Source organism: Hyposmocoma kahamanoa, unplaced genomic scaffold, assembly GCF_003589595.1.
Source record: "Hyposmocoma kahamanoa isolate Upper Pololo Valley unplaced genomic scaffold, ASM358959v1 87, whole genome shotgun sequence".
NCBI classification, from domain to species: domain Eukaryota; kingdom Metazoa; phylum Arthropoda; class Insecta; order Lepidoptera; family Cosmopterigidae; genus Hyposmocoma; species Hyposmocoma kahamanoa.
The window spans coordinates 1204829-1227662 of NW_020654422.1; the positions used below are offsets into that span (position 1 = coordinate 1204829).

Consider the following 22834-nt stretch of genomic DNA (forward strand, 5'->3'; position numbering starts at 1 on the left):
CAGCTACATGTACTGCCACCAACTCACCACTTACCTTTACCAGAGTTTGGAAAAAATGATACCGAAACTAATAATGACTCCATGTATTATTTCTAACCACTACAATGTTTAATAAATGGTTTCGATGCCAATAAATTAATTAGTAAGTAAATTATGTGACTGATTAATACAATGTGATGAATTAAATGGTTATACCTCCGGATCGATATCCAGTGTTAATATTCTCGGTTTGATAGTTGAGCTCGTCATTGATGATATGACCATCTCCTCTTTAGCGGCCGATGATATACTATTAAGCAGAATCTCGTCAACAGAAGGTAGCATTGTAGTTGTGCGTAAACTCAAAACATGCGAGGCAGTGCTTTTTTCAGCAGGCAGCCTAATTGTGGCAGTAGTTACACCCAATGAACTGCTATCTTTTATATTAAGTGTCGTAGGTATCTGCAATTACGAAATAAAATGTTACGCTTTGCAGTGTTAGTCGATGGAAGCGGTTATCGTGCAGTAGCATGCAAAGCTAACTATGTATCAAAGATCCACAGTTGTCCGGCTTATGTCCGCATGCGCAATTCTCCCACTAGAAACTGCTGAAAGTGAAATAAGCCCCTAGCGCAGCTTTAAGCTAAAGAACTTAAAGTCAATACCATCGGTTGCTGGTTATTTACAGTGTCGTTGGTTAAGTTTTCCGTTCCGTTATTGGAGGAGACTGTGGATGTCACGATATTAGTGGATACTCGGATAGGGTTAGACTGCGGTCTGACAATGGCCGGGTTGTTATGGATGGGGCTGTATGGGTTTCTCAAACTCCATGGACTGATTGGTAGTACCTCAACTCTTTGCATGACACGTGGTACTCTGGTTCCATTCGGGAATCTACGTATTATTGTGTTATTGGGTAGTACGCCGTAAACAATGTAAGGGCTTGATTCTGTTATTGTTTCTAGTATGTCATCATTGGGGTCTTTACGTACCACTGTATTATTTGGTAGAATTCCGAAAATAACGTAATCTTTTTTTGGTGGTTCATTGGATACTATAAGCTTATTAGAAACAATCGTAACTGGATTTTGCTTCGTTTCGTTTTGGGAAGCTCTTCGAGTCGTGTTATCATCAGTTTCCAGGTTCTCAGTCAGTAAATTCATTGATGTTGTAGTATCGATATTTTGGGTTATTTCTGTGTTTGATATAGCGGTAGTGGTTTCTGTATTTTCTTGGAAAGTGGTTTGTATCGTGTCTTGTTGTAATCTGTTTGACACTTCATTTACTTCTTGATTTGTTGTAGCGGATGTGGTACTGTCCGACACCTCAGTTTGCATTCCTGCTGTAGTTGAAGTAGGAGTACCAAACCGAGTAGATAAATCAACATCAAACTGGCTTATTGTCCGTAACACATCTTCAAGTGTTGCAATACTTTCTGTTGTTGTTACAACAGTTGTGCGGTTATTTTCAGGACTTCCGTTTGTAGAGGAATCAGTTTGTGGGGATAACGTTGTAAAAAGAGGGAAAGGACTAACGGTAGGGGTAGCAGAAGAGGAAGAAATATCGTCGTTATTGACGGCAGATGTGAACGCTGTCGTAGAAGTCATCGTATTTATAATTTCAGTCAGACGATTTGACAGAGGAATATTATTAGATTGGGTCAATAACTCAGTCAAAGGGGGAGCAGTCGCTATTTCATCATTATGCTGTCGTATAAGGTCTTCTATCATCTGTAAAACTCTAGCCTTTTTCGAAAGAACCCAAAATTCGAATGGTGATACTTGGCTAGGATCTTGTGGGCCAATAGTGGCCGGGGTTTGTGAAGAAGAAATTGATTTAGTAGTTAAATGTAAGGGTTGTAATACTGTCGTTAACATCTCACCTGGCTCCTCGGTGTCGCTTGGAGTAAAATCGACAACTTTGAAATTTGTGAAAAATGGGAGAGGTACATTCGTGTTAGTAGAGTTTTTCGACGATTCCCCAAGTATATTATTCTGTATATTTACATTCACCATTTCTGTATCTTCAGAGCCAGATGACGTAGTAGAGATAACACTAGTCGTTTTAGTCGGTATTGTTGTAGAAGAGACATTAGAAGTTAAATTTACGATTGTTTCCGTGGTACCAACAGACGTCACCTGGCTACTGGACGCAGGCAAAGTGCTACTTACAGCTCCCTGTGAACTACCGACATTATTTACAGCCTGGGAAGGGGTGTCAAGAATTTCGAGAGAGGAGAAAATATCGGTCTGTGCTCTATTTACACTGTCATCTACCGTTACAGCCTGGAGAGTACCTGTAGTATTACTATCTCTAACGGTTTCGGTGCCAACTTTAATATTTGCTGTATCATTAATATCCTCCAAACTATAAGGTGTCGTTTCAGGAATGTTTGTGTCGTCATTTACATTCGTGAGGTCTAAAGCCCGGGGAATTAACGTCCTTAGTAAGTTTACCATATCATCTACAGATATTTTAGATCTAGTCCGCTTATCCATATTCTGAATAATATTGTTGATATTATTGGACAACATGCTAGTTAGTTCTGACGACACTAAATTGTTGTTAGTCAACAAAAGATCTGACACTTTGTTAAATACCGTTATAGGGCTGTCAGTCGATGGTTTATCAGATGTAGTAGAATCAGAGGCAGTCGATTTGTCAATGGATGTATCTGTTCCTGAATACAAGACTTTAATTGCGAAAGGTTTTCTTGCGGACAGAGGAGTTGTGGGAGTAGGAGTAGGTGTATTCACAGGTCTAGCTGTCGCTCTTTCTGTGTTTAGTGACGGTGTAGCAGTTTCCCCAAATGACAAATTGTTAAACACATTAGGTGTTGTCTGTTCAGTGATTTTTACAGATTTAGTATACGCGTTCACGTCAGCGAACGTTGTGAGTGGGTTCTGACTATTTACAGTAATACTGTTACTCACTCCGTTGAGAGTCTGTTTATCGTTATTGTTTTGGTTGGGCGTTACTGCTGTAGTCGTTGATAGTCGTGGTGTTCTGGGTGTGGATGTCAGTATTTCAGCTAGAGCGTCGAAAATAGATATTGTAACCGAGGGCGAGTGTTCTAAAGTTTCAACGTTCATTGTTTGTAAGGGTTTCGCCAAACTCTCTGAAATTCTCAAGTCTGCTGAGGATAGTGTACTTCGGGTCTGAGTAAAGGAGATAGAATTCATGTCAGTCCCTAACTGATGTTCTTCTCCCTCTACCTGAAATTAGAAGTAATCTCACCCATATAAACAGATAATAGACAATGTGTACAAATGTATAGAAAAAAAACATGTGGGAAAGACCCAAAGATTTGTTGGTAGAAACTCGTGCAAAGACCAAAGCCTCTTTATTACTCTTGGAATTAAGAATTAGAAAGAAAAAAATAGTGTCAAATAGAAAACAGGAGAGAAAAGAAAAGTGTGACTCCACATTAAAACAAGTCGTAGTATATAAATATTAAAATTTAATATCCTTATATCGCATGTTAGTAGTATTTATTCTATTTACATTTATATATTCTAGTTCGTTTAACTTAAGCGTTAAGTTGTTAAATATTTTTGTATTATATGAAATTACTTTAAAATAATATATTTATTGCTTAACGCAAAAGCTCTCTAAAATATGTTCACGTCTTAAAGAGATGCGTTATTTAAAATAAATGCTTATAATATACTCCACTGTCAAACTTTTCAAATAAAATGATATGTTACTAAAACTGTTGAACACATTCCTGAAAAATGTAATGAATCTTATGAGATATTAAAGTATCCTTTTACTATAAACAAAGGAATAAAAAGGGATAGCAATAATCCTAAAAAATCTTTTTATGTCTAAATGCGCATGATAGAGATTAAAGACTTGACAAGTAAAATAAAACATCTCTTCAAAACTAAAATTAATAAAACTTTACAATGAATGGGTGAATGAAATGAACATGTTTAGTAAAGTGATAGTAGTGTCAACTATATGAGTCCATTAACCAGTTCTAATGATGATTCATGTGAGACTGGTGGCGTTGTGAAGCTCTGCGACTCAGTCGTAACGTAAATGTCCTCGTCTTCAAACCATTTAGGCTCTTCAACGGACTTTGCCAACAGATGGTCAGTCACGAAGAATTTCAGCCAAGCCTTCAGCAATGAGAAACTTTTTATTATCATCTGGTTTATAAGGTTTTATGTTATTGTTCGCGTTATTGGCAGAAGATTCCTGCATAATATATACAAGGTTCACAAAACCCTACGAAGACATATGTATGTCCGCATTGGTCTGGTACCCTTAGAATCCCTGAAAATCTCGCTTCTCAATAGGAGAGAATATGTACGGTGATTCGTCGAAGCTTTGTGAGCATGTGATTTGAAGACAATAAAAATCTGTCCATTCCAACGCAGATTGGACAAATACAGTTCATTAATAAATAATGAATAAGCTTACTCAATGGAAGTTTCTTTGATTACCATTTAATGTAATGATGTGAATGAAATGAATAATGAAAAACACATTATAATACTAAAATTATAAAATAATGATGACGAGTAAATGATTCAACTTCAATTTTTGCGATTTTCGATAGTTAATATTGTAAGTCTTGCAACAAAATTGTTCTTGTTATTGATGTCATACCTGGTGATGTTATATTGATGTGATAATAACATAATATATTTATTTGAATGGCAATTTCTTTTAAATTTAAAACGAATGTGATCGAACAGATTATGAAAAATAACGCGTATTTCTTAATGCCAATTATATAAAGGGGCTTTGTCCTGTATATCTACATCACGTTTGAAAACAATTTTGAACACACACAATTTTGAAAACAAATAGATATTATTTACAACTATTGCTGTTATTTAAAATACTCACAGTTGATGGGGTTATAGTTGGAACTGTAGGTTTATACGGGATCCTATCTTGGTATGAACCTCGGTATTTTGAACTAAATCTACCTTCATGTTTCTTTTCTGGTGGTATCTGTAATATAACATTTGTTACATTGCAATAAAATTTCATTAAAGCCATTACCATAAACACTGTCATATTTTTAATCGTCACAGAAAAGGTTCTTAATATTAATCGGTTTTAAATCAAAGTTACTTACCCCATTTGTAGAAGGTTCTGTTGTTTTAGAGTATGTATCACTAAATTTTCTCAAATATCTTTCCCGTGGCTTAGGTGTCACTTCAGGGGCCTCTTCGTTAGGGTTAGCCGTGGCGAAATGTGGTCTTGAATATTTCCTAGTTTGAATATTTCTTATTGCTGGAGTTACCTCTACGGGTGCATTAGTTTTGTTCTCCGTTACGTTTACTACAGCGTGATTTTTATAAGTTGCATGGAATTTTGAAATCAAAGTTTCGTCAGAATTTACCTTGTTTATAATTTCCTCACTTCTGCTTGACACTTCGTTTTCAGTGCTCTGTTCTTGAGATTCTTTACTGGTTACAGCAATAATAAACATTTTCTTACCTTTTTGCTCTTGTATGCCACTAATTGTCGTCTCATTCTCAGTTTTTGTGAGAGTAGGGGTCTTTAATAAGCTAAAAATTAAAGGCATGTCGACAAAATCTTCCTTTTTGCTATCTGCGGTCTTTTCATCTTTAGGTACTTCCGTGACAGCTTCAGTTGTAGATGTAGATAATTCGATTCTTGATTTATTTCTAAGTCGAGAATAATAAGACGTTTTCGGCAATAAAGCTTTACTTGGTGTCACTACCAAAATATTACTCTCATTGTTGACATTATCTGCCATGTTAGCTTCAGTACTTGATGTGGTTTTACTTCGCCTTGAAAAATATGCTGGTCTCGACTTCTTCACTAAACTACTGCTATCAAGTTGCCTAGGTTTTATTATAATTTCTGTACTCGGTGACTCCGTTGTGCTAGATTTAAACTTTCTATGAAATTTATAGGAAGTAGTTCTAGCAGTAGAACTAAGTGCTGCTGTGGGAGAAGTGTGGTATAATTTTCTACTCCTTGGATTGTAAGTCCCTCGTGGTCGGACTTGTGTTATATTTTTTGGTTGCTCTGGTAAGGCTGTGGTTTCAATCGGCTTTCCCTCATCGTTTTCATCCGTTTTTGATTCTTCAGCGTTTGGCTTATTGCGAAACTGTAAAATTTGTTCTTGAAATTAGTGACGTTTGTATGAAGTTTAAACTAATTTATACAGAAAAATATACCAAGGGTGAAATAGGTATTTATCTCTACAATTTATTTATTTATTTATTTATTCTTAGAACATAATAAGAAAATATTACTATCTGGGAGAATTGCATTACAAGAAGTCTCTGTAAATAAATCTGTGGGTTTATGTTTAGAAGGTGTGAATGTTTTTTTTAAGTAGGTTATGATATGTGTAGTTATGCTACATTACCCGTGTATTGTATCTGTTGTACTTAGCGGGATCAGTATTAGTAGTTTGAGCTGATGATGAGTAGGTTTTGTATATTTTTTGTGATGCTCTCACTGACAAACTCTCGCTGGTTGGAGAGCTCGCTTGTGTCTGGAAATGTTTAATAATTTGCATATGCTAATTGGTGTAATTAAACAAACTGGGTGCACTTTCAGTCACAATGCTGTATCTAAATATTATTTAATTCATATACTTACAGTTGCATTTTTGGCCTTAATTAATGCTTTGAAACTTGCTGGATAGTTGTCATCTTCGCTGATCTCATCCGAAGTTTTAGCCAATTTGGACAGTTTTACGGCAGCTCTAAAATTAGACTTGCCTCTTGGCAACGGAGGTCTTCCAGGCTTTATAGTAGTTGATGTTATAACTACTGCCTCAGTACTCGGCTGCATAGTCGATTCCACTACCACCGGAGCAGGAGTTTGGATTTCTGGTTGACTAGTATCACTCTCTTTGTTCTGACTAGACTTAGTGACTGCATTAACTGTGATTCCTTCACCGGTTAGATTAGTGTCGGTTTCCGATAGTCTTGTTTTATATCTTAGCTTCTTGGAGTCTCTCAAATCTGCTGCTGTTCGTGCAGTTCTGGGTTCTTTGTTGGAAACAGTAAAAGTATTGGTAGTTCCAGAAACAGATAGATCGAGGGATTTCGTATCAGTTCGGGTACTGACGCGCCCCCGTCGTCTTGGTGCTGTACTTTCTGTGGAAGGAGGTGGATTTCTTCTTCTGAATGTTGTAGCTGAAACATTTTCGATTTTAGGTGTCACTCTGGGGATGTCATCCAAGTTAGAATTTACGACTTCGATTTTGGATTCGTCGATTGTCGGCGAAGACACTTCTATGGTGGGTTCGGTTGAGCTAGTTCTTCGGCTGAACGATTGCGGTCTTTGCTTTACGACATAGTGTTTAGTCGTTGGTACTTCTTTTTGTTGACTTTCGACAGGCCTATTTCGTGTTCGACTATTGGTCCTTCGAGAATCGAATCGTTCGTTTCGTTGGGGTCTTCCTTGTTCGGCCTCTGGTGTCTCTTGAGGCCTACCTCGAGTCCTCGTCCGTGTCGCTTCTTGCGGATTTATTGACTCTCGCCTTCTAGAACTTCTCGATCTGAAAGTGTATTGCACTTCTTCAGGTTGATTAGAGTCTGTTCTGGCTTCGGGTGCCGATGGTGCTATTAACCTTCTGCTGGTCCGCGGTACGCCTTCGGTCTGAAAAGAATAAATATATATTCTTTATGACCTTCACAACACAAACATCAAGTGTTATATAAATTAAGATAAAGTTTTCATAAATCCAAACTTTCAAAAGCAATAAAACTACCTGGTAATATTATACTGCATCTGATGGAAAGTGCAACAAAGATGAGCAAACAATGCATTATGAAATGGAGGATTACATCTCTATGCAACTGAGTGTTAAGAAAGTACAGGCTTCAACAAAGTAGAAATTTTGAGACAATGCAAAAGAGCGGTCATTGAAATGAATGATTTCCGACAATCATAATTTAATATGACGTAATTTAAGTAACCCATTGTTTCTTCCGCATACTATATGGTCAGCAACCATGACGATATGCGCAGTGACATCATTTCTTACAACTATGCTAATTTGTGAAAATTATTTTGATATTCATCTTGATCTACAAGTCCTATTTCCGATATCCATTGCTAAAAAGCATTTTGCTCATTGCCATTTTCATTTCGAACTTAATGTTTTCTATAACAATGGAGATATACAAAACAAATTAGTAGAGGTTACTTTTTCAAATGAAGACATTATTGAATCCAACATCCGTAATCCATACTGGTGTAACATGACTCTACAAAAAGCGGTTGACATTTCGACTAGCAATTTGTTACGATCCATATGATTTAATTGTAATATTTTTATTGCTTCGTGTCAGGTACAAACTGTTAAGTTTTAAATGTTTTAACTTCTCAAATAAAAAGTATCCATTTCAAAGGTAATTTATGGTATCTTTTACTATAAAAACAAAATCTGACTTCAGATACATATTTTACACTACATATTCTAGATTTTTGCAGCAATGATGAACGGAACCTGGGCAGATATTTTTTTTTTTTTTTTTTTTTATACATGACAGGCAAATGATTTTTGAAATGATGTATGAAACGGCAACTTTTTTGAACCGTTCATTACAACCATCAGCTGGACTAGTTCTTCTGAACATAGACCTCTACATTCAATTCCATTTTTCATACAATCTACATACGTGTCTACGCAGAGCTCTATAGTCTATAGTTTGATCCTGAATAGACTGTGCACTAAGTCCAACCCATTAGACTGTAATAACTGGTTAATTTGATATCGAATTCGAAATATCTGTGGAGGTAATTGCTAACAATAGTTCAATTCTTGACCTTGTAATTATAAAGTCAGGTGTTCACTTTGAAAATCAAATGTTGTGAAATTACTGACAAGTTATATGATTCAAAGTTTAGTGTGTATTAAATTCGATCTACCTAATAAAATAATAATTTAACATAATAACCCGTGACTTGTAAATTCTAAACAAAAGTCAATAAGTTCATTATTTCAATTTCAATTGTTTCTTGCCACATTACGATGGAACAATAATTTTGGTGGGACACATGAGACGCCCTGCAAAAGCGCAGCAACTTCAGAGGGTAAAGTTCATAAATCACACTATTTCATTATGTTAAATCATTATATTACATTATTTTTAATTAGTAATAATCTCAGTACAGAGTACTAAAAAACCGACCTCAAAAGTACGTGGAATTACATCTATTTGCTAAGTTTTATTGAAATATCCCCTAGTTTGCCACTATACAGGACTTGACACTGGAGATAATAATAATCGTTTCTCACAACTCAAAGTATATTGAGAGAAAAACGCCTTGAATTGGAGAAATAGCAAAATCAACCATTAAAATAATTGCTCCTAAATTAAAGTTAGGCGCTATTTATAAAATGAATCTTCATGCGAGAACAGCCACCCTTAAAGGTGGATGATTTTCTTCAAAATGAAATGAGACCACTATGGAAGTACCCCCTTTCCAACAAAAAAAAAATCATGAAAATCGGTTAACAAATACCGGAGTTATCGCGTAACATACATACATACAAAAAAAAGAAAAGAATATACAGTCGAAAATGAGAACCTCCTCCTTTTTTGAAGTCGGTTAAAAAGGAAAACATACATTATACAAAATATTCATTTTAAATAATTATTAATGAGAGAGGACTAAGTATTTTTATTATTATTATTATTTGCCATCATATTTAACGTCAAAAATCGTTATGATCGTTATATATAATCGTTATGTTTAATCGTTAATAAACTATTAATAAGGAATGTTTTTAATTGTTTGCTGAATTCCGTAAGTCTTTCCTGGTTTTTAATGTAATTTGGGATGTGGTTATGAATTCTAATTAACAGGGTGTGTGGGTGAGACATAACTAATTTCATTTTGGAAAAGGTGCCTTTAACTTCTTTAACTTTCTGTTATCTCTTTTGTGATTCGTTGGTTGTGAATATAACCATAACTTTTTTATAAAAAAAAAATCTCAAAAGTTCGTGGAATTATATCTATTTATCATGTTTTATTGAAATCGGTTAGCGGAAAGTTCTCGAAACCGGATTCATCCCCTGGTTGTCCACCCTTAGAGGTGGAATAGTTTTTTCAAATTTAATTGGGATCAATGCTGATGTACCCTCTTTCCAACAAAAAAATCACCAAAGTCGGTTCACAAATACCGCTTGTAGTCGGTTAAAAACTGTGGGTGCTTCCTAGCCTGCCTCCGTGGCCGAACGGTTACCATGCCGGACTACCACGCAGAGGTTCCAAGTTCGATTCCTGGGCCGGGCGAAATATTTGTATGACCTAAATTTATTTCTCTCGTGAGTTTGGGTGTAATTTGTGGTTGTCTATGTGTGTGTCCATGGCACCCGCGACACAGGGTTTCCCTAGTGCGGGGCTATGTTGAGTGTGTGCGTTATTATTATTATTATTATTATAACATCAGTCATCGCTGAATTCATAATTTATATTACAATATCATCACCTCTTATGTTTACATCCTATACAACCCACTGCTGAGCACAACAAGAATATTTAGTCAACAGTTCGCCATTCTGACCCAATGCTGGTTGGGGTCACGTTTTCTAAGGGTTGCGAACCTTCTTCGATATACTGGTTTCATAACAATATTTCCTTCAACGTTAGCGAGAGGTAACGTTACGAAATGTTTACAAATGTACGTAATTTAAAAGTTAAGTCATAGGTACATATAGCCACAATGATTCGAACTGTCATCTTCTTGATTCAGAAGCAACCACTCTCACACTGGGCTACCATCGCTCCACTAAATATAATATATAATACTTTCAGAAGTATTGCCACCTTACCTATTTCTGCCGCCAAGCTGTAATGTCAGCACTACTACCGGTTTTGAAGGGTAAGGGTGAAATTATAGGCACTCAGAGTCATAGGCGCAGTGGCAGTGCTCCTCAGATCATTGAGATTTAAAATTCTGAGTGACATTGCAACTGCTAAGGACAGACGTGTCGCTGATCACCAGGCGCACGACTTATTGGTGCCGTTCATTCATCGTCATTGGACACGTATCATTACATCATTTTTCTAACACGCTCCATAAGATCGTAAGTCTCATGTTCCTGTGAATGGGATAGTTCTCCCTGCAATTGGATTCCGCATAGACAAAAACTTTGACGTTTATTACAAAAATATTTTCATGAGTCGAGCTAAAAAAAAGAATTAAAAACGTGAGCAAATTTGGAGACCAAGCCTAATCAAATAGTTATTGGTATAATATTGTCATAGAGTTCGATCGTGATGTCGTGACACTACGGGCTTTTGTGACACCGAAGGTCAGTCAGGGAAAATTTAGCAAAACAAACGACAATGTAAGGCGGTTAACACACTGCACCACGCCACGAGCTGCGTTTTTAAACTGAAGTACCTCAGTTTGTATGGAAAACACGCGCCGTAAACTTTGATTAAACAAAATTTTTAGAGTTAACAAAAACAATCGACAGTATAACTGCAGCGTCCTGAATGAGTTCTGTATTATTAACCAATATTGTCAAAGAAGGATCTCAGCTACATGTGCAATCACTACGGCGATCAACTACGAAGCGAGTACTTTGACTGGCGCGGGGTCGCTAGACCGCTGCCCCCGCGCAGATTAAACCGCGAGTTAACGCAGATCTGCGTCTCCGCTACCACGCGCCTGATTCCGCGACTCGCGCACCGTCTCGGGGCGCGGTGCAGTGTGTTAATCGCCTTAGGTAACTATGTCAAAAATTGGAAATATAACTATTTTTATATAATTAAGTGTTTTATTGAATGTCATTACATTTCAACACCATGATATTCAATTATTTTTTAACTGTCTCCGTGGCCGAAAGGTTACCATCCTGGACTGCCACGCAGAGGTCCCGGGTTCGATTCTCAGGCCGGGAGAAATATTTGTATGGCCTAAATTTATTTCTCTCGTGAGTTTGGGTGTAATTTGCGGTTGCCTGTGTGTGTGCCCATGACACCTGCGATTCAGGGTTTCCCTAGAGTGGGGCTATGTTGAGTGTATGCGTTATGTTAGGTTGATGGGTAAAGGTGCTGGTGAAATTGCAGGTATATAGGACTTGTCATTTAAATGTCTCAGGGTGACGGGGTCTTTGCAAATCAAAGCATTGAGTGGTATTGCAACTGTTATTGACAGGCGTCGTTTACCAACGCGCAACTTGTTCATCCCGTCATTTAAAATCATAAAACAAAATTGCCTATTTTTGTTACTTTTTTAAACAAACCATTATTATACATCCTATCGGCGATTACAATGATATCTGTAAACATAGTTTCATTTCAAATTTGTAGCCATTGCATAATACCTAAGTGAATTTGATATTACTTCGATTATTTTTATGAATTTCGAACGACAAACAAAAGCGCTGCTGCTACGAAATATGGAAGAAAGAAAAAAGCCTGTGCCCTTCAATGAGAAACTATGGTGTTTGATTTAACAAAAGAAATCCTAGAGTGATGTATACAACTCGCTATTAGATGTTATTGAAAAACTGGTTAATGTTTGTAAATACAAGAACAAATTGCACAAACCTGTTCCTGACGCAGAATTTTTGAAGATTTTAACTGCTCTGAAATTATTCCTATCAGCGAAAATAATACCTAATTTAAAGTAATGTATTGAAATTAACATTATACAACAACCAACATTAAATACGAACATATTATGTCTCCATACAACTAACAAAATGTATTTATTACATACATGCTATTCCAAGTATCTATAATAAGGCTATATCTTACAAACACACGTGTTCCACTTAAAAAGCTAAATTGAATAGGGTCATATACTGTCGCTACTTAAGACCACGCCTTATAGTAAAATGTATGTAAATATATATATGACTGTGATTTAGCCTAACTGATAAGACATTAAAGTTCAAGACATTAACATTATTGTACATTCTAGATAACTTTTATTAACATAGATGGCAAGGATTTTGTTACTAACACTTTATGGATATCTTGTCTGAAATAAAGATTTTGATTTGATTTGATTTTGATTAACAGACGTAACTAGTAAGAAAGGCTGCTCTACGTTTACGAATCTACAACAAATATTTCCTACAACTCTGAGTTTCTTAAAGTAGAGCGACATCTAGACGCAAAAAAAATCAGTACCCACGTATGGATATGGTCCACATTAAGTTAGTTCAGTAATATCAAATGTACTGATTCGACCGATTTGTAATAAGAGATTAACTACTTCGTTAGAAAGAATAAAATAGATAATTGCTTCTCCAAAATGGTAAAACTGATAAAAAAGTCCCCGAAATCAAGGAAGATGGCATCTTTCACAAAAAAATATTTGTGTCCGAGTTACCAGTGCAATATGTATGGTATGTACTAATTAACTCAGTTTTTTTTTGTTATGGCTTAACTTCATGCCTTTTGACCATACCTATATAAAAAATTATTTATTTTCTTTCATCACGTCCACAAACTCACGACACCATTCAACTTCCATTAACGCTGTTTAAGGCTTCTGAAGTTTATTTTGATATAATAATACACCGAATATATTTTATTCAATTACGTAACATGTAGGTAACCTCCAAAACTTCAAACTGGAATATTTTTAGTTCCGGACTTCTCAGAATAGTAAACTCAAAACAAAATTTGTTCAGGAATTTCAACTCTATATTTTCACGTATTTTTCATAAACAAACACATTCAAATAATGTCAAAAAAAATTATATGGGCGTTTGCCATTGTTCTTTGTCTGGAACTACTGCTGAGGAGCCCTTTTTCCAACAAAAAAGGAATAATCGAAATTGGTTCATCAATGTCGGAATAATCGTGTAGCATACAAAAAAAAGTCGAATAGAAAACCTCCACCTTATTTTAAATCTGTTAAAAAAAACACAAGTTTGGTAGGAGAAGTACATAATTATAGTTTATTAGTTATTACTTTCACTACACTAATTTCGTTGTATAATATTTGCAATAGCTAATTCATATATCTCGGCAAATTACAATAGCTGTTTACCTTTGTATAACACTTGCGCAAAAGAAGTAGAGTTAACTCTAAATAGCGGTATCCGTTACTAAATATGTTTCGGGTAATCTAGGTCACATGTGCACAATGTTTCTTGTCCAATTGTAAGCTGACATGTGATATATTGCAATCGCAAGCCCGGCGGGTAAAACCTGGACCGGCGACATTGGGGTGACCAAAAAGATATTAACTATTATAATAAGTAGCAGAAATGTGAAAGTGTTCGTCCAGGGATATACTGCTACCCTACCTATTTCTACCGCTAAGCAATAAGGTGAGCTTTACTGCGTTTTGGTTTTTAAGGCACTGGTGAATCTACAGACACATGACTCTTGTCAACTTTGTCTCAAAATGACGTAAGCAGTAGCAATCCTCTCAGATCTTTGCAAGGAAATAATAATAATGATGAAAACTCGACGTGCTCGTCCCGTCATTTGATTAAAAAAACTAATTACATCATTATCCGTTCCAAACGTTCTCATTTCCCTTAAGAAACAATTCGTTCCTGGAAGTGAGACATATTGTCCACATTTATTACAAATAGACAGCCGTAACGTATAATTTTCAATATGTCACGTGTGTTATATCACAACCCTGCCAGATAAAACTTGAGCGGGTGACCATGGTATTGTCATCTTCATGTCCAAACATATCAGCAGCAGATCATTGGTACGCTGCAAGAACAGAGTAGCGGAGTGGACAGATCCTATCCACCAATATATGTACAGAAGTCAACAGGAATTTCGTAAACGGGAATCTTATTAATAATATGAATAGCTTATCCTATCATATATATCAAAATATTTCGAAGTATGGAGAGATACGATAAGCGTATGCCATATATTTATGTATAAATGTATGGCATACGCTTACCGCCCTTTTAAAATTTAAAACAGCCTCCTTGTATACGTTTTCGTTGCAGCCAGTCTACTGAAGACCTTATTGCATAGGCCATGATAGAAGTAAAAATGTTAACTTTTTGCGTCTAACCAAACCTTAATTGTAAACTAGGCGTTTTGTATAACATATACACAATTTCATGGTCAAGCTCTGTGAGTTTTGAACTAAGTTTAAAACACTTTAACGAGATATGACATGACATTGTGGCTTATATTCTTATGATCGTCTATTCTATAAAGTGAGCGTGCCACTGGGGTAAGCAAAGACAGCGGATGTTAACCCATTATAGACCGATAAAAACCAACGACAATCGCACATATAAATTATAGTCACCCTACATAAGTATCCTTGTTCGCCTTTCGACCCCAACTTGCGTATGCGCACTTTGCTATTATCTAGTGAATAATCACACACAATTATACAATTCCATATTTGCCTTGATTTTTTCATTGACTTAAAATTTTAGGATGGCTTTAATTAAATTAGAATTCTAAAGCTGCATCGAAACAGCGTCAACTTTGCGCAATAACCCCATATTCAGATGTGTGACGTAACAGTATTATCATTGCCATTATGTAAAAATCCGGTCCTAGAGCGGTAAAGATACTACTTGTTTTGCACAATAACTTATCGAAATTCTTTCGAAAGACATGAGAGTCGGCAGACTAAAGCACATAAGTCAAATTCATTTGTTTCAACTTAAATTCTAATGGCGTATTTTTCAACCTTATCATTCTCTTTACATCTTCCGGCATTATGCACAGCACGTAACATCAAACTTTGTTTGTTGGATATTAAAAAATAAAGCAGTTTTTTTTACTTATGTGCTAAGTCTGTACAAAAAGTTGTCCATTGATCGATAATGCATCATTACCATCGTTATTAGCCCCCGTACCTTTCTACATAACTGTTGACTATAGTGACCCTCCCCACCGACCCTTAGGGTATACGAGAAGGGCACTAGAACCTGTGCGTGCATAGGAACCTTCTAAGTTCAGGTTATGATCCCATATCAGCACATACAAGGTTGTCACAGATCGTTGTGACTGACGTCATCCGGTTCTCAAAACGCTAGTGTCTAGGGTGAGCCTCCCCGGGTGCGCCTACAGTACTCTCCCTATTTTCCAGATAAGTACCTATAGCTATAGCTATAGATACGCTAATTTCCCGTTGCGCATTGCACAACTAACGGTTGCCAACGCTAAACAGTGGACTTTAGCCACTACCAAATCTTCTGTTTGGTGGCGAAGCTGTAAAGTACGCTCACTTCCCGACGCCAAGGCGTCTCTCCAGTTTCCGGAAACCTACGCGGCTGGAGGGACCGGAGAATGTCTAGCTCGTCCTCATTAGTTCTCCGGGCAAGTACCGGAGATGTACATAGGGACAAAATCATCATCAGCTTTGACGCATCAACTGCTGAACATAAGCCTCGAGTGCCATGAGCACGAATTCTTCTGATCTTGTGCCGCCCGCATTCACCCACTACCGTCCATCTATATTAGCGTGGTCGCCACTCTAGAACAAGTCTGCTCAAACGGCCATCAGCCCTCCTGCAGACATATCTGGTCCACTACCACTTAAGCTTACTGATTTTACAAGCCATGTCGGTCACTTCAGTTTTTATATTGTCTATTATCGATCGATTATACAATCAAACACATTACTTGCCCAATACAGGTTACGTAACGATCCAATAATAATAATAATAAAATGACGCATAAGTAAGGAAACCACAGCACAATATTAGAATAATTTAGCAATGTCACAACATTAGGCCATGTGCAGCACTCAAAAAGCGTTATATAGCTCTATCAGCTTGGCATTGTCAACTTGATTTTACCACATAAAATGGGGAAATAAGTACACTCATGGACATATTTAGATAATGCCAAAAAAGGTTGAATTATAATGACAATTTTGAAATGAACCTCTAGCCACTTACATCAGAACGATTTATTTGAGAAAAGAATGACTTCAAACGTGTTTTGTTTTCGATCAAACTAAATATGTGCCCAGTGGCTCACATGAACATTGTTATCATAATTTAGCGTTCCTATAATTTTGTCCATGAGTATAGTTAGGCAGTTTTCACTTTGGATAGATGAACGTGTAACGTGCATTAGGAAAATATTGCAGAATATTAATTTAAGGTAAATACCTTATTAACAAATGTTAAGAAAAAAAAATAACCTACATTTTATTTGTTATATGGAAGAGCAGCAACTTTCTATTTTTCAATATAACAAATAACATTAGAGTTATACATTTTTTTTCCTTAAAAAATTACTTTAAATAGCTCTTCTGTAATATTTTCCAAATGCACGTTAGACTTTTTACCTTTCCAACGTCGTAAATTTATTTAAGTAATGTTTTATTATGGACGCCGTAATTAAAGTAAAAATTAAGAAATTCTTCTTTATAAGAATTTTGTGCATAAGGTTTTATACTGTAATAAAACCGTCTGACAACATTGGAATAGCGCTCCAATCTCACACGTGTCATCCTTCTGCCAAGTAACTGCCGCGTTTGAATTTTTTTCATAATTTAGGAATACGATCTTAATATAGATTTTAAGACTTACGGTTATTCACTAATTACAGGTGTCTTACCACGGTATGAGTTCTTTTTATTTGTATTAGTATGGGTGACGTCACAAGTAGTCGAGATGAAGATATTCGTCGACAGCGCACGAGGGTATACAAAGATGAAAAGATGTAATCTTTTTCTTTTATGACAACAAGTAACAGGACGAATATGTGCTGCCTGGTGTAAAAGACTATTACGGACGGCCGTACGCGCCTGGCCGGTCAGAGCTAGAATTGAGAGGAAAACGAATAATTCAGGAGCTCTGATTGGCCGAGCGGCGTAGCGACCCATTGATAGGATTGATAGGACGGTGTGGAGGCACTGAACCGGTATAAATATAAACGAACCTCTTCTTTTTTTGGTTAGCTTCATTCGTATTCTTGCGCTCTTAAGGACACTGCTACTACGCTTGCTTCCCTGAGACATAAGTTGACAAGTCTCATGTGCTTGTAATTTCACCAGCACCCTTCAAACCCGAAACACAGTAAGTAATGCTCATATTACTGCTTGGCGGCAGAAATAGGTAAGGTGGCAGTACTTCCCTGATCGAACCCTACTACAAGGAGCTCTACTGCTACTAAATTTGCCGCCGACCTGTCAACCCGTGACCCTAGAGCGTATAACCGTTCCGAAATATCGGGAAAATAAAAGGAACTCATGCCATGCTAAGAAACCTGTAAGTAGTGTAACTCGATTTCGAACATTCTCAACTTATCGAGATATGTATACCTTTTTATATATGAATATTACTTGTTGTTATAACGACTGACACGGGTCAAGGTGTGAAATGTTTTTGTTGTCGAATTACAACAGTTAGTGTGGAGGGAAACGAAATATATATTTTATATAAAAAAAAATAAGTGCGCATTTGACCTCCATATCCATGGAAAGTGACAATGAGATTGCCGATGGAGCATGCACTTAAATAATGTCTATTCACTCTCGCCTTGAAAAGGTCCAAGTTGTAGCATTCAGGGGATAAGTCTGTAGGCAGGGAATACCGCTGTTCGCCATATAAATGTGGAAGCTTAATGTTCCTTAGTGAAGGTAGAATTAAATCGCGCAATTCCTTATATATTCCATACATCTGTTCACTACCTCCGTGGCCGAACGGTTGCCATGCTGAACTGCCACACAGAGGTTCCGGGTTCGATTCCCGGCCCTGGAGAAATATTTGTATGGCCTACATTTATTTCTCTCGTGAGTTTGGGTGTAATTTGTGGCTGTCTATGTGTACGTCCATGCCACCCACAATACAGGGTACCCTAGTACGAGGCTATGAGTGAGTGCGCGTTATTATTATTATCTCTATACGCGTTATTTATTACTACGTAATTCTTGTACTGCACAAGACTTTTTGCAATGAAAGTGGTAACATAACGCAACGCAAAAAGAGGAAGTGATGAACACTTTATTGTGATACATATAATGGCATCATTACGAGTTTGGTAAATGTCAGTGTATTTTATCTGATGATATCGTAACTCGATCGTTTAACGTAAGTGCTCAGTCTTTTATATTTGAGGCCAAAAATTAACCAACCGGAAACCGGAATAAATTATCGCGGTCTGGTTTTACGTAGTTAACTTATTGATAAATAGAATGTTGCTATACAAAGAAATGGTCAAAAGTTTCTATAATAATGACCATGTAAGATATTTAATAAATCTACAGAATGTACTTAAATTTTATTCAAATTAGTTACCTAACTTTAAATTCCGAACCCACTAACCGAATAGCAATAAAATATCTAGAGTTGTGAAACGGACAGGTCAAAAAACATACTTCTAGTCCAAAGTTGGTGGTTCGTATTATTTTTAAAAGGATAAAGGCCAGAGATTAAACTGACCATATGTTTTCAAAGGCCGTTCATTGTGCCCACTCAGGTGCTATTACCGCTCCATTGGCTTAGTTCTTTAAAATCGTCTTAAACTGCTTTTTAATTTGAAGCTAACTGTAGACTCCAAAGCATGTGCCATACATTTATCATAAACTGGCTTTGTACCTATATTACACCAATTCCTCCGTTGATGAAGCTCATATTTAGCTGTAGAGTTGTAATACATTGCTATTGTGTTGACTTGTGAGTTTATCAACTCCAATTAAATTGTAATTGATCGCAGAGTAAAATCCGGCACTGCGTGTTTCGCCAGGGCGATAACCGCGTAAGCGAGGTCAAGGTGCGTTATTGCACAAAGTGAGAGTCGCGCGACCAGAGGAGTAGAATGTGGAGTAGGTTCCCGAATATAATTGGAGAATTTGTCGACGGGCAACTTTTTTCGTACACACCCATTACTTTGCACTTGAAAAGGTTGTAAACCCTAATGAGACGTGACCAGGTTCACGGTAATAAAAATAGGATACTTCGGGCCGCAAAGAATTTATTCGTATTTAAATCGAAATGGGAAAAAAGAGGCCGGAAAGGGCCGAGTTATACAATATTACAGATTGGTATTAAAACTGGTATTAAAATCAAAATTAGACGCGATTAAAAATTAGAGCAGTACTGTTCGCTGCCGCGATCGAGCAGGGAGTGGGTCGAGATGGAACGAAACAAAATCAAAATGGCGAGGCAAAGGAATTAAAGAACGATTCAAAATTTAAAAACAAATGGCCAGGAACTAGAGAAAATGCGATAAAAAGGTGGGAAGACGATGTAAGGAGTTCACATGGTCACACACTGTACGGCCCTAATGATAAAGAGCATAACACAGTTCTTTAAAATCTACGCTTGAACAGATTAGTTTATCCTCTGCACATAAAGGCTCATGAGTTGGCGGTAGCAGTTGTTACTAACGGTGTAAAATTGTTTGACAATTTTTTACAGCAAATTTTACAGTCTCAAGTTGTCATAAGAAGGTATATTTTGTGTGCAAACATTATACCTAGAAATCGAGTATGTAACAAGAAATAATAATAATAATAATAACGCATACACTCGACATAGCCCCGCACTAGGGAAACCCTGTGTCGCGGGTGCCATGGACACACACATAGACAACCACAAATTACACCCAAACTCACGAAAGAAATACATGTAGGCCATACAAATATTTCTCCCGGCCCGGGAATCGAACCTGGGACCTCTGCGTGGCAGTCCGGCATGGTAACCGTTCGGCCACGGAGGTAGTTAGAGACGACGTAAGGGCCATCCAACCCTGGTAACTCTTGAGGTAAGTGTATCTTATATCACTTTTAAATATCAACTCTCGTTTGCGCTGAAATCACAAATTAGAAGCTGAAATGGTACAGCGCCAACAACTGACCTGTGTGTATGTCTCGGTATATTCCAAAAATATTCTGTAGTTATTGTAATAAAGATAATATCTCTAACAATGGGGGCTGTTCCATTCGGAGGTGTGGGAAAACAGCGATCTAATTATAAAAAAAAAAAACGAAATCACATTTCATCGGTAATTAAATACTGCCATCTGCTAAACAAAACGCGACTAAGAAAAAAATAATTTTTTAAGATATCATATTTGTAGACATTGTCTAATGATATTTCAGCTATGCATCGTTAGGGTAAGTTCCGATAAATCGAACATGTTAACTAATTTTAAAACATATTTTTGTGCTCTATTTTTTGCTATTTAAAACGGATATTTGACCATTTGCTTTTGCACTTCGCCGCGTTTTAGTTAATCGACGACAGAATATGAAATAGGTATGTGATTTTGCAATTTACGTCCATTATAGCAAAGCTCAAGTTAAACTGGTCTATTTGAAGTGAACAATTGACGACACCCGTCAATTGTTTCGAATTCGGACTGGCCAATCGGAGCTCAATTGTCACCGGAATGATTTGGCAGAATAGTTTTCAATCAAATTAAATGACATTTCGTCTCTATTTCTGGTTATACACTCGATGTACCTAGATTACGGGTCGCTAGTGAATCGAGCTAGGCACTGGTGAATAGAATTCAAATTCTAATAATTTTAATTTCATATGTAAGCAAATTATGCTAGAAATCGTCACATTGAATCAACTCTACCATTCATTCATAAGGCACCTGAAAATAATGAGTAAGAGACTCTAATGACTGCTCTGTAAAAATAAACATTTGTACACATTATTTACAATTAGTATTTATTTCAAATATCATAAGTCGAGACAACCTGCTAGATCTAACGGTGTCGCTACCAAAGATTTTTGTCATCCAAGTTTACTGTAGTTCTAAACTGATATCAACTGGAATCTTATTATAAATGCGTACATATTACTTCTTAAATGAATTTGTGAATTTTTCAAGAACAGCCAGTATATTTTTCATAAAAAAAATCCTATTTCCAACCGACTTCAAAAAAGAGGAAGTTTTCAATTGCGATTTTATATTTTTATTTATGTTACACGATTACTCCGGAATTTCTGAACCGATTTTGATGATTTTTTTTTGTTTTAAAGAGGGCACCTCTGTATTAGTTCCATTTAAATTTGAAGAAAATATTCCACCTCTAAAGGTAACAAACTAGGGGATGAATCCGGTCTCGCGCACTTTCCGGTAACCGATTTCAATAAAACTTGGCAAATAGATGTAAGGAATTACGAACTTTTGAGGTCACTTTTTTTAGTACTCCGTACTGCGATTATACAAAATATATTTGTTTCATATAGTTCGTATTATTTTTAAGACTTTCATGTGATAAAAGCGGTTTAGACGTATTTATTGTAACCAAGAACATAAAATGTTTGGAAAATGATGATGGACCGTTTGACAATCGAGACTTAAATCATAACATTGAAATTACTTTTATTTTTTTGTATAAGTAAATTATCATAAAGTACAGTAACGCTGAGAATGTTATTTCTTTAAACCTCTTACTCTCAGTTGAATGTAGAATCATTTATTTCATATACAAATATCCAGTTCACTGAATTACAATGTGATTCATATTAAAAACAAATTTCTCCGAAAGCAATTCCTCTACATTGCACCATTCACAAAACTCAGCCGGATCGACCATACTTGTCGTGCTACAGATCCGCGTTCGGTGTGCGCAGGTCTTTAGACGGTGGACGTGTGAGAACGCCCTTACCTGTCCAGTACCGCGAATCCACTTGCAACTAAACTAGTTCTACTTTCCATCAACTTATAATCACAAGACATCTGGTAAGTTATCTTATCATATGACGTTCGTTACGTCCTTTTCCCTTGAAACCTGTATTATGACCAATATTCAAGTAACTAGAGCAGGTGGATAGTGGACCCGATGCTTAAAGAATACATTTCGGATATCACTTAGAAGAAAACTATCTGAAGTCCCGGGTATATTTATTAAATTAACTATATAAATTTATAATAAGAATACAATAATATATTATTGGTACACTTGTGTCATGATAATTTTAATAACAAGGAGAGAGATAAATAATTATTAACT

At 36.4% G+C, this 22834-nt stretch overlaps 1 protein-coding gene across 1 annotated transcript in view; it reads right to left on the reverse strand.

Annotated features, from left to right (window-relative positions):
- Positions 1-22834, reverse strand: part of LOC113235414 (mucin-3A-like) — a 241241-nt gene that overhangs the window by 12491 nt on the left and 205916 nt on the right. Inside the window, exons 4-10 of the mRNA XM_026471095.1 lie at positions 6580-7587; positions 6344-6472; positions 5075-6079; positions 4840-4947; positions 3957-4103; positions 645-3194; positions 196-441 (exon numbers count right to left, since the gene is read on the reverse strand). Coding sequence (XP_026326880.1) covers positions 196-441; positions 645-3194; positions 3957-4103; positions 4840-4947; positions 5075-6079; positions 6344-6472; positions 6580-7587 — 5193 coding nt within the window. The remainder of the gene's footprint in view (positions 1-195; positions 442-644; positions 3195-3956; positions 4104-4839; positions 4948-5074; positions 6080-6343; positions 6473-6579; positions 7588-22834) is intronic.